This window comes from Prunus persica, chromosome G8 (assembly GCF_000346465.2).
Source record: "Prunus persica cultivar Lovell chromosome G8, Prunus_persica_NCBIv2, whole genome shotgun sequence".
Lineage (NCBI taxonomy): Eukaryota > Viridiplantae > Streptophyta > Magnoliopsida > Rosales > Rosaceae > Prunus > Prunus persica.
In genome coordinates this window covers 21,264,119-21,276,325 of record NC_034016.1, presented here as the reverse complement: position 1 = coordinate 21,276,325, position 12,207 = coordinate 21,264,119, and the positions used below count along the sequence as shown (strand labels likewise).

At 37.7% G+C, this 12,207-nt stretch overlaps 3 protein-coding genes across 4 annotated transcripts; 1 reads left to right on the top strand and 2 right to left on the bottom strand.

The window, feature by feature from the left end:
- On the top strand, positions 746-1,139 carry LOC18766299. The gene has a single exon (XM_020570159.1). The coding sequence runs from the start codon at positions 868-870 to the stop codon at positions 1,015-1,017; it is 150 nt and encodes a 49-aa protein (XP_020425748.1). The 5' UTR covers positions 746-867; the 3' UTR covers positions 1,018-1,139.
- On the bottom strand, positions 1,758-6,195 carry LOC18766849. 2 transcript variants are annotated; one of them, XM_007198931.2, is made up of 9 exons: positions 6,080-6,195; positions 5,521-5,585; positions 5,016-5,175; positions 4,058-4,761; positions 3,390-3,563; positions 3,166-3,282; positions 2,674-2,853; positions 2,544-2,590; positions 1,758-2,389 (listed from the first exon to the last, which is right to left on the bottom strand). In XM_007198931.2, exons 2-9 carry the CDS (start codon positions 5,566-5,568, stop codon positions 2,080-2,082), a joined length of 1,740 nt encoding a protein of 579 aa, XP_007198993.1. In that variant the 5' UTR covers positions 5,569-5,585; positions 6,080-6,195; the 3' UTR covers positions 1,758-2,079. The 2 variants fall into 2 exon arrangements, with proteins under 2 accessions (XP_007198993.1, XP_020425747.1); XM_020570158.1 differs by lacking the exon at positions 6,080-6,195 and adding an exon at positions 5,971-6,079.
- LOC18768933 (DUF21 domain-containing protein At4g14240) lies at positions 7,534-12,052 on the bottom strand. Its single transcript, XM_007201727.2, has 13 exons — positions 11,688-12,052; positions 11,510-11,586; positions 11,335-11,418; positions 11,116-11,229; positions 10,758-10,841; positions 10,435-10,506; positions 9,973-10,040; positions 9,568-9,655; positions 9,365-9,438; positions 8,956-9,283; positions 8,703-8,749; positions 8,491-8,560; positions 7,534-7,973 (listed from the first exon to the last, which is right to left on the bottom strand). Exons 1-13 carry the CDS (start codon positions 11,902-11,904, stop codon positions 7,866-7,868), a joined length of 1,431 nt encoding a protein of 476 aa, XP_007201789.1. The 5' UTR covers positions 11,905-12,052; the 3' UTR covers positions 7,534-7,865.

Sequence of the window (12,207 nt, the reverse complement as noted above, 5' to 3'; positions counted from 1 at the left end):
AGATTTTAGATGAAATTCATAAAATTTAACGGTAAAGTTTAAATTGGTTGTTTTAATAAATTCAAGTACTAAATTAGGGTCATAATTCAGGAGTAAAACGGCTGAAAATTGTTTTGATAATATACGTTATCTATTGTAGATAGCTCCTTCAGTCCCCTTGGACTGTTTGTTGCTTTAAATGTTTATCACTATTAGTCTATTAATAGACTTTTATGATATAATTAATTTTAGAAATCTATATTGAGAGCATCAACTGGAACTAATGTTCCTTGACTATTATTAAAGTGTATTATTTGTGGGATTTATTTAATAAATAAATAAATAAAACAAACTATATCTCTCTCAAATCTGTTTGGTTTTTGATATTCTCTTTCTAGAATACGCAATGCATGAAGAAAACTCCCATTTGTGCACAGTGCATGCATGAATGACATTTTAATCAAACTTATTAATGATTCTGAATTGTTTAGGTGATTGATTTGAGCATGCATTATGCATATTGCAAATGCATGCAGATATCAATGTCAGTGAGACAAGGGGATGGCCCCTCCATGGGGAAGAGTCGATGAGAGGTCCTTATCCAGAGCAGAGGGTGTGCCTTGTCATGTTGCCCAAAAACAGTGGGGCCCTTCCCTGTCCCTTTGGCTCAACCAGTGGCCAACATTTATCAAGCACCACATATTTGTTCCTCGCATATCTTCTTCTTCTTCTGTTCTGTAGTCTCTCTATTTAAAGCCCCTGGTTAACACCCCTTCAAACCCACAACACAACAAGTTTAGTTTCAAGTTCCAACTTCTTTAGTTAATTGTCAAAAAATCTCAGCCAAAGTTCGATTTGTGTGTTGGTTTTGTTTGTATATATATAGGCATGGGCATGGCAGCCATGGCAATCCCAACAACAAGGAGCAGTTTGAAGCTTCGGCCATGGACACGGTGTTCAAAGCACATAAGAGAGCAGAGGGCACGGCTTTACATCGTATGGAGATGCAGTGTGATGCTTCTGTGCTGGCATGATTAACTATATATTTAAAAGGCTAATTAATTATGTTAATTAGCTCAGTTGAGTTGAAGCATGCACATGCACTACTGTGTTGTTGTTCTTGTTGTTGATCAATCTCCACTCCAAGCTTGGGATTCAGTAGGAGGATTAGGGTGAGTAATTAACCATGCCGTACGGGTGGATGTTGTGGTGTCTCTCTCTGCATCTGCATGTTGTATAATGATCAAGCAAACAAGAGTGACGCAGTTTTGGCTTAGATGGTAGGTAGGTTAAAGTAAGTTGAAGAAGCTATATATATATATATATATATATATATATAGCTCCAATTTCGAAATGTGTATTTGATTTGACTATGTAAATACATACATGTACCGTATGATATGATGTATGGATCTCTCTAATAATTAATGTAACTCCTCCTTGCTTATAAATAATGACACTATTGCACGTCCAATCCAATCTGTCTGTCAAACTCATTTCCGAGATGAGATTAAGCCAATTTACAGAGGTTAACTTACTATTACTGCTTGGGTCAAAAACTGAGCTGAGCAATTAAGAGGGGAAGAATATGATTAGCTTATAAGCCTTTTTGACCTTGCAGCCGTTTTTCATCTTTTCTTCATGTTTAGTGGATCCATTAGTCGATAAGCATCTGGACATGTATATATATTATATATACACTTGGCCGAATCGAGTTCACAAAGGTTTTCTGGGCTAGAGTTAAAGAAAGCCTTGTAAGCGTTGAAGAGGGCCTGGTGTAGAATAATATCTTCAAAACTCCGCAAGTTTTCATTATTGTTTTGTTTCGAATATATGTACTGTACAAATCATGATAGAATATAGAAAGTACTCGCAACTTTCAAAGTAGTATGCGGAAAGAGAGAGAGGCTCAACTAGTACTCCTCAACCCTATGGAACTACTAATAACACTCCAAATATATTATATTTTATATGTATGTATAAACCCTACTCTCAACTTAAACAAAAATGCATTTGGCGAAAATCCTTCGAAGTTGATCTTGTTGGTCGTATTCACACAATACCATAATGTATGCAATAGTAGGCTTAGAAATCCAGTTATTAGTCGACGACAACTTCCCACCCCTCGTCCACAAGTGCTTGCGCAAGTTCTCTTCTTTCATCTTCAAGTCTGCTTGTTGGTGATAGGCCATCAACAGAAGGAGCAGGACTTGCCTTCTCTGCAAACTTTGGTGACTCGACTCGTTCCAGAAGCAAATCAAATGCCCCCAAGCTTTTCAGGGATGATGAGCCAGAAGAAGCTAAGATGCAACTAGTCTGGCTTGAGGAAACAGACTGGCTTAGTGGAACCCGTTCATCAAATTTTTCTTTCAGCAGCCTGACATCCAGACAAATAACAGAAATTTCTCCTCTGCACAAGTACCAAAGTACCATGTTATCTCCTCAAAACCATAAAACTAAATATTGCAGAAAAAACATAGACATGAAACTATCAAAAGAAATTTAGAAAGCCTCGAAAGGAAACAAAACTAATATATTAAAACAATGTTGACAAGTTTACTTACTGCAGCATATCGACAATGCGACCACGGTCCATCAGAAACTCCCGCAACTGCAAAAAGAGAAGTTAGAATGAAATTATATCATCAGTTACTCTACTTGAGTAGGTCCATGGTCATTGGAAATAGTTGCAACCTTGGAATTCTCCTCCGCCTCCTGTTGCAATACTTTTGACGCCTGGACCACTTTCTCCATCTCCGCTTCTTGTTCAGCAAGAGCTGTCCGTGCAGATTCTTCCTTTTCTAGCTTGTCCTGCTCAGCCACTTTCCTTGCCTCAGTTGCTGCATCCAGTCGTTCCTCAAGAGTTTCACGCATCTGCAGTTACCAAACAAATAATGAACTAAGAAAATGGATATCTTTGTATCAGCTGCTGTGCATCGATTGTAGCCAAATAAGTGACGGATAACATTTGCCCCTTTTTTTTTCTGTATGAACTCTGTCATGATATTTCTTGATAATTAGAGTAGTGAAACAGAGAATATAATCATTGCCTTTGAAGAATACAACATGAAAAGGATAGCATAATAAATGAGGAAATTTAAAAGATGAATAAATAATTTAGTTAAACATAGCATGACAACAAATTAATGCAGTGTGATGAACAACTTGATGAACTGAAGTAATAACCTCATTCAGAATTGCAAGTGATTTATCCCTTTCATCCGATAAGCTGAGCAATCTAGACTCGAGCTCCCTCACTTCAGTTGCTAAAATTGCTTTCTCCCCATACACTTCTCCAGCATGCTGCAGAAAAAAGAATACATCCTCAGTTATGATGCACCCTTGACAAAGAACAGCAGAATTCAGAATCCATTAACTTATAATCTTAATCTCATTTAGCAATCTACAACCATGTCATTTGCATCCTTCGCATGTGCCAACATCTGTTTCAGCTCCTCCACCTTGACCATGATATCCAAACCTCCCCTAGAAGCTTCCTCTTTGACAATATCAACAGCTTTCTCTTGGACTTCCACTTCTCTCATCATGCTTATAACTGACTCCATCGCTGAAAACAAGGTTTTCTGCATCATTGTTTAATAATTAGGAACTCAATCATAAGAGAGAGGAGAAAAAAAAAATTAATGATGCTGAAAACTGACTCCATCAAGATGCTGCATCAGCAATGTAAACACGTAATAAACTACTCAAATTAATAATAAGCTCCCAAATGTCAGCCAATAATTATCACCAGTACATCCCACGATGATACAAATTATTGATACAAAGATGAAATGAAGCACCGAAACCAAATCTATAGAACATAATATCATTGCATTCAAAAGACAAAATCGTATAGTACTTGTTTCACACGGAAGAATTAAAAGCCACTTCAAGAGACCCAAATGAAAACACAGAGCATTGTCACAAAGAAAGGATCAAGATGATAAACTACCATCATTAGGTTTAGAATCTGATAGTAATTGAACAAAAAATTATTCAGTTGTAATTTTTATGGTAGATGCATTTACTTCTGAATTGCAAGTCTAAAGCTAACAAGTTGTAAATCCATTAGTACCTTGTTATTTTTAGCATCTTCAATTATCTCTTCAAGAACATAAATATTGCATTTGTTGTTCGGTGTGGTCTCCTCAATATCAACCATTTCCCTGGGAGAGCAATCTTGCTTGGAAGTACCAGTTGCTTGTAAGTTGTCATCAGCAAGAAGAGGGCCTGAACAGAATTCTGAATGAAAGTCACACTGTGTAGCATCCGGTGCATGTTCTATAAAAGAAGAATCCAGCTGAGCCACAGAACTTTTAACGTCCACCAAAGAGTCAACAGCAGATGATTCTACTTTATGACATGTTTCACTGATAGCCAAATCAGAATCATCATGCACAGGAAAATCAAAATTCTTCCATGCAGGAAGTGGCTCATCCAAGATGCCATTCACCCAATCTTTTTCTGGCATTGAAGGGCTTGACTTGCAAGATGGAGACTGCTGAAGCCCAACTTTGCCATCAAAATTCAAACCCGTTTCATCAGAAATCGGTTCTTCGTTTCGAGTATGTATCCTCAAAGGATCTGCCGTGACAGGGACATTATGCAATGCATGCACTTCCTCCATTGGTGTGGGTTCATCATGAGAGGCACCACTTGTATGATCATTTTTGTTGCCATCCTCACCAGCTGCGGTTTCTGGTTCTGGTAGAGATCCAACTCCTACTTCCTTAATTACCTGCTGGTACATCAATGCTTTACCCTTCTCCTTGTGGTCAACTGCAAGTTCATCATGCACATATAAATAAATACCATTGTTAAAATATCAAATGTTTACCACTAGATAGAGGGTTTGAATATATGCATAAAATAAAGCCTATACAATATTAACCATCTAAAGGTTAAAAGAAAAAATGGCAACACTCTAGTGTTTATCAATATATAACGACGGGGAATAGGAAAAATATAATGGCGTCAATAACAGAATGATATCAGGAATTGGAAAAAAGTTCTCATGAAAAGCTATAGATTACCTGTAACTGGTGAACCTGTGCGATGCAGAACCTGTGCAGGACTAACAAGAGACAATGATTGTGTGTTCAAGGAAGGGAGCTCAGTAAGAACATCAAGCACTGCTGCATCAGCATCGGTGGGATGTTCAATAGCAACAGCCCTCAGAAGGCGAAAATCCACCTGTGCAGCATTAGAAGAAATAACATGGAGAGTCAGCAGAGTCAACACCAAAAAGACAATTCAAGCATCCTAGGACACATAGATTCCCTAATCTTACAGCTCTAACATTAAGGAATATTAAAGAAAACTGTACAAATCTTTTGCTTAAGATCTTAGGGACGACAATGTGTATATTCCATGAAATCCAACTAGTAGTAATCATTAGCATCTGCCGGAATAAAAACTAAAAAACAAGAAATAAAAGGCAAAAAGGAAATTGAGGCAAACAAGGAAATCTAATTAGACAATACCAAAGATAACATTATAATTTAATCAAAAAATGCCTTTTGAGGTAAAGACCGGTACCTGTGGAAAAACTTCCTTTAAGCAACCATAAACCGCATTGAAACCCATATCCAAGAGCTACAAACCTGCACATACCAAAAAAAAATTCATCCATTTGAGAGTTCCAAACTCCACATATTAGTAAACATAATTTTTTTGCCAAAGAAACAACAAAGAGCAATAATTTGACACAAGAAAACGAAAATGATGTCAAGATCCAAGATGACTTTTTTTTTTTTTCCTTCACTCTGTAAACCTAATTCTCCGTTTGGTTTAAACTTAAGAAAAAATCAGAATTTGATTCGAAATTGAGAGCCGACAATACAAAATTCATCACAACGGGGAAATACGCATGAGATGAAATCGAAATTACAATCGCTCTGTTCGGCTGCCGAGAAAATAACATTAAAAAAAAACCCTAAAAACGAAAAGAAAAGAATTCAGAATAAAAAATTTCTAACTTTTTTAAACCTGGTATTAAAACGAAAGAAAGACGCGAAATTTCACAATCCTTTCTCTGCGATTCTTATCCTTTCTGGGCAACTAAACGGAGGGAAATAACAAGAACATAAAGACTGACCGTTCAGATAGGGGGAGAGAGACTGAGTGGGAACCAGGAAAGGAGGAAGGAGAAGGGTTTTCAGGTTTGTACGATATTTGTATTTGTAGTGTTCGATTCTCGGGAAAATAAACAACTAGAAAACTCGGCTGGGCTTGGGCTGGGGGCGAGTTGACCCACGCGGCTAAGGAAACGGGTACAATCGTTAATCTAGCTACTATGCGAGGGTAATTCCGTCGGTTTATAATTTGACTGTTCGGCTGATATGGGCCGCTAGTCAGGGTAAACAAGTTTTTATTCGTCGGAACTTGGATGGGCCACTGGATAACGGTTAAGCTGACATGGAACTTGGGAACTTTCCTGCTGCTTTCTGGTCCTTTCTTTCACACCATGTTTGGTTCACGGAATTGATTTGAGGAGAAATTATTTTTCATGTCATTTCCCAAGGAATGGGAATGAAATATTCATTTTCCACGTTTGGTAATATCGGGAAAGTAACTGGGAGTAGGAATGGAAATATCCATTTCTCACGTTTGAGTAGGAATGGAAAACAAAGTTTGTATAATTTTTTAATTATACCCATATTAAATCAAATAAAAAAAGAATGCACTTAATGATACGTTGTAATTATAAATTGTTCATAGGGACAAAATAGTCATGAAAATTGTGCATTGAATGTTTACTCATTTTCCCAAACTTTTTCATGAGGTGGGAAAACAAAACCCAAGTTAAGAGGAGGGCTTCACTTTCCTCCATACTTTCTCATGTGTCAGGCAACCATTTCCCATGTCTGGACTTATCAAACATAAGAAAACAATTGAATTTTCATTCCCAAGCCTTCTTTCTCATGAACCAAACGAGGCTATGTCTTTCCCTGTCCACAAATAATGAAAAATCAGCTTCTGAAAATGAATGCTTTCTTTTCATTATTTACCCAAGAAAAATAATTGCTTTATTTTCTTTTTCTTTTTCTCAAATATATGGAAGAGTCTCCTGAATGTCATATTAGGTCAAAGACAATTTCTTGAGATTTTGTATGAAAATTAAATGAACCCCAGATTGTGGTGCAAGTGCTCCTACTTTTCGTTTGTCTGGTTATTTTCATTGTTTGAATTATTATTTCTTTTCAAAGTTAGGAAGGAAATGAGAGAGGGGTGTTCGTTCGAACATGAAATCACTGGCCCTTTTTTATTGGGGTAAACACCATTGACATTTTCATTGTTTGATTAACGTATTCTTTTTGTCTAGAAAGACCACATTATATCACACCTCTAATAAAGATGGGAGATGAAGCAAGCAACCATGCAACGACTCTAAATTATATTAGAAAAGGTAATACACTATATTATCTCCAACATTTTCCTTTTGTCCGAGTCTTCGGTAACAGGAAAATCGGATTCCCTTTGTCCATACCGTCGAACTAAGTCGGTAAGATTTATGGTGAAATTATTCATTTATAGGCCCCTCCCCTTCCGTTAATTATCTATCTGTTTCTCTTTGGTAGGCTTTTATAAATAACCCAAATGGGTTTTACTGTGGTTGGACAGATCCAGTTTGTAGACTGACAAAATTTTTTACCAAAAGAACAAAAAAACTTGACAAAATTTAAATCCAGTTATATACGCATGCACACTATAATCTACAAGAAAAGCCTAGCTTATAGATGTGTAACTGTAATCTTGATATTTTAACAAAGGAAGCAGACTGTTGACCACAACTTCGTGGCATGGCATGATAGTTAACAAGGACTGAAGGTAGCCGCCCACCGCAACTTTGTTTCCCAACCGGAAGTCTGGAACTACCGTTGTCATCTCTTGTTGCCTAGAAGAGGCTCCCGAGGATTCCCTGAATACCTCACCGAATGTGCATCATCTTCTGCGGACTTCTTTGGGGTTTGTCCATGCTCAGTTAGTCCCTGAAGGATAACCAAATCTATAATTAGACAAATAACTTTGAACTTCCAGAACAGCTCACAGAAATGAAATACAACTTGTAATTCTCCAAAATATGTACTTGGAGAGGAAGCTAATAAATTTGATACTTTTCAAACTTTTCTTAATTTTGGCTACTTTGTATGAAGTTACTACTATATGATGATTCCCGCCCCTTCAATTATTCTTCTGCATAGAGCTACTACACATTTATGCACTACAAATGTACTTTAAGCGCGAGCAATGCATGTAAGAAGCACAAAAACATTGGAGTTTTGCAGATGAAAATTCTGTTCAAATATAGCCCCATGTGCTTCACAAATTGCAAATTTGGTGAAATGTTCAGTTACTGGAAAACTTGTGCTTTTCCAGGAAATGGGCTTTTATCTCACTTAACAAAGAAGATGGGAACTGATGATGATGTAAATCCATATAGTGGTTTATGAATTCATGTTCAAATGACTTGGCAATGAAGATTGACAAGTGAATGATGTAACTTACTGCAAGCAACTTCCGACTTGATGGACCTCGTGCCATGGATGAAGCAGCTGCCACAGCAGCCACACGTATCCTATACAAATCATGCATTCCAAATTAATCAAGCAACTTGACCATGAGAGAGAGAGAGAGAGAGAGAGAGAGAGAGAGAGAGAGAGAGAGAGAGAGAGAGAGAGAGAGAGAGAGAGAGAGAGAGAGTTCAGATCCAATCGTACCTCCTATGTACATCGATATATACATCTGTTTCATCTACAATCTCCTCCTGCATTAGAAAGGGGAATCAGGAAAATATATCTAAAACAATGGAAATATGAAAACAAATAATATGCGCATATTTTGTAGTGGAACAAATACTATCCCACTGACTGAACCGCGAAAAGATAGTTTAAATGGGTTGAGTGCTACTAAGCCAAAGTCCATGACAATTTATAGACCATTCCGAATCTATAAATTAGAGGCAGAGCTTACTTGCAGAAGTTCTTCAAAAACATCCTCCAGGGTGATGATTCCAATGACATCCCCATCTTCAATATCCTCAGTTGGCTTGTTTGTCAGAGACTTTGGAGATTTATCGATGTTGACAACAACACTCCCTGATTTGTCATCATGCTTGCTTAGCAAGGAGGCAACTAATTGAGATTTTTCATGGGACAGTTTATCCTCTTCAAATTTCTCTTTGTCAGCAGTTGGCAAAAGGTTCTTGTTCTTTCCTTTGATTTTCACTACAGCCGCCAGGTGACTGCTTCCTTTTTGAAACTCATTAAGTATATCATACAGAGGCATATCTGCAGGAACCCTGGGATATCCATGCATAAGAATTTAACAATTTCCCACAGAGAACAGATACATAAAAGAGAATATGGAGAAAATAACACACCTGGGAATTCTTCGAATGGAAACAGCACTGACTGGAGTCTCCGTTTCTGCTCGTACTGTGAGAAGATTTTTCACCTAAGTCCACAAGAAAATTATAAAAATGACTTGCAAATTCTACCATCAGCTGTTACCAATAACAGAATATCATATAAGACACACACGCACATACACAAACTTCAGACAGGCTAAAGTTTTCACACCCACCAGTAGGAGGCCAATAATGTTTCTTGGATTTCCATAATAGACAGGAACTCGACTATGACCTCGTGCAAGAATTTTCCCAATTGCTTCCCTGCATTAGGAAAGTGGGATTAAAAAATATATGTTCATGTGTTTACTCCTGATTAATAAGAAGATATACAACCATTTAAGAATACATATATCCTTATATCATGAAAAACGAGAGAAGAACAAGACGCATCTTAACATCAACCGTGATCCTTAGAATTCCTTCTCACTACCTAGTTCTTACTATATTCTCCTTAAAAGATCAGCAGATACAGAAACAACGTAAGGATCTAGAGATGTCAGTATCTGTCACTGCTATTTTAGTATCACAAAAGAATGAACACGAAAGAAGAAGAAAAAAAAGTCCAAAGGAAAACACACCAGTCTAAATTTGAATTTACATCCAAGGAAAAAGTTGATTCAATAGGCGTCATAGCCTCCTCTGCAGTCTGGACATCAAAAGAAACTTTAGTCTCATGAATACTTCACATATTGAAGACAATGCAACATGCATACATGGATTTTGGCTTTATCTCAATACTTAAAATGGCATGCAGAAGCCCGAAAAATGTAAGAAATACCCTGGAAGAGAAGTGACACTAAAATAGTTTGGATGCAGTATCAGCCACAGAGCAAGTACTACAAAAATGCACATTGGACAAAAGCGGTTGATAATATAAAAGGACCATCCACATGAACATAACCCAATAGAAAAGATGAAAGATGACCTAATAGAATCAAAATCTTTCCTCAAATCTCTCTTTAATGTCTCATAAATTTCCAGGTCAAATGCAGATATGGACAAAATGAAAATTTTAGAATACTTCTTTAGACATTAGGCACCTTTTCAGTTAAATCTAGCGCTCCACTGATGATTGTTGTCTCATCATGCGTGAGTTCACCTCCCTTACCAGCCTAAAATGGACAGAAAAAGCAAGTCAAAGAAAAGAGAAAATCATTAGAATAGGTAAAACTGTTGTGGAATTTTCAGCAGCCATTTACAAATCACAAAGCCCGATATAACCCCAAGAAGTAGTTGTATCATTTATCACTACTACTGTTGTGCAACAAAAGAAAGAGCTTTCAACAAAATTAGTAGTCAGAACAAAATCCTGGCAAATGCAAGCGGTGGCATGTCATAAATACTTCCAACCTAAGCAGCTTACCTCTTTGCCGTGAATAGAGACTAGGGCTTTCAACTGTGCTCGCCTAAACAAATCATCACTATGACCAAGTACAGCATCCAGAACCTGAAACCAAGGGTTAAATTAAAAGCTATAATAGCAATTTATGAATCTGAAACATATCGAACTTCACTCCTTATTCTGTTTTTCTGAATCAGGAAACATACTTTTTAATCCAAATATGGAAATGATCATAAATATAGTATTGAAACACCATTTTAGTCATCTCAGTGTTGTTGATGCAATATCTTAAATGTCTCATAACCCCAAAAACAATTAATTAAAAAACTTGAAGAGAAAATTGAAATTCGATGATACAGTACAAGGATATAAGCATTACCTTGGCAATTGGGTACGCAATTGGATAACAGATGCACATCAAAATGCGAACAAGCCAAACGAAATTGGCACCAACAGAAAGTCCATATCTTGAGCATATTGATTGTGGGATAATCTAGTCCAACATGACAAGGAACAAGTCAGGCACAATCCCATTCAAGATTAAAGGCTATACCCAGTTGCATTGCAAAAATTAATAATAAAATGAGAAAAGCCGTACCTCTCCAAATAACAGAACAAATGTTACAGACAGCACAACAGCAACAAAGGGGTGAAAGATTTTATCAAGATACAAAGGAAGCGCCTGGAAAATCAAAGATCAATACAAATACTAATTAATCCGTTGGCAAACCGCAAATTTATAAAATTTAATTAAGTCAAAAAGTATTAAGTACCTCCATGGCACAAGCATTGCAGAGAAGCAAAGTGACCAAAAGCTGGTGCTGCTTTTGCACAACAGGTAATATCTTAGCTGCGTACAGATCAATATCAAGCCGTTAATTTCACAACCAAGCTTAATTAAGTTGATTAAGCACCAATTTGTTAATTTAATTTCGTTTCTGAAAAACAGACCAGCTTGCTTCTTCTCGGTGGCGCTCCCGCTCCGCTGCAGGATCTCGAGGTCGACGAGATTGAGAGACATCAAGCCCAAGGTGAGCCCGGACATGATCCCGGCGAAGAGGACCAGCAGGCACGACACTCCGGCGTAGAGGAACCACGAGCCCGTCCCAAACGGAATGTCGTCCGAATCTAACACTAGGTCCCTCGCACCGTTCCACATCAGCATCATCGTCGTCGTCGTCCGAGCTAGGCAACTAGGGTTTCGGTGTTCGGTGATAGCATAGCACCGTCGACAGCGAGACTCCGAATCGAGTGAGAGAGGAAAAAAAATAAGTGTTTGTTTTTTACTTGCTATTGTTAACTTGTGAGCGTATGACTGGTTTGTCGTCGTGCGGGAAGGTGATGCAGTTAACGGTTTGGACGATCGGGTCCGTTGAAGACGCGGATATCGTAAAGCAAACAAAATCGAGTTAGCAAAATGGACGGCCAGGATTGTGTCAAGTGTCGAGGGGCTCGCAGGGGATCTGTTTTA

Excerpts from the sequence above, each read along its gene's own strand:
- LOC18766299 (XM_020570159.1), top strand. The coding sequence starts at position 868 with ATGGGCATGGCAGCCATGGCAATCCCAACAACAAGGAGCAGTTTGAAG.
- LOC18766849 (XM_007198931.2), bottom strand. The coding sequence starts at position 5,568 with ATGGGTTTCAATGCGGTTTATGGTTGCTTAAAGGAAGTTTTTCCACAG. Across the intron at positions 5,176-5,520 it reads TAAAGGAAGTTTTTCCACAG|GTGGATTTTCGCCTTCTGAG; the intron begins GTACCGGTCTTT and ends AATGCTGCACAG. Across the intron at positions 3,564-4,057 it reads AAGATGCTAAAAATAACAAG|AAAACCTTGTTTTCAGCGAT; the intron begins GTACTAATGGAT and ends ACAATGATGCAG.
- LOC18768933 (XM_007201727.2), bottom strand. The coding sequence starts at position 11,904 with ATGATGCTGATGTGGAACGGTGCGAGGGACCTAGTGTTAGATTCGGAC. Across the intron at positions 10,842-11,115 it reads TTGCGTACCCAATTGCCAAG|GTTCTGGATGCTGTACTTGG; the intron begins GTAATGCTTATA and ends CCTTGGTTTCAG. Across the intron at positions 10,041-10,434 it reads CGCTAGATTTAACTGAAAAG|ACTGCAGAGGAGGCTATGAC; the intron begins GTGCCTAATGTC and ends TTTGATGTCCAG.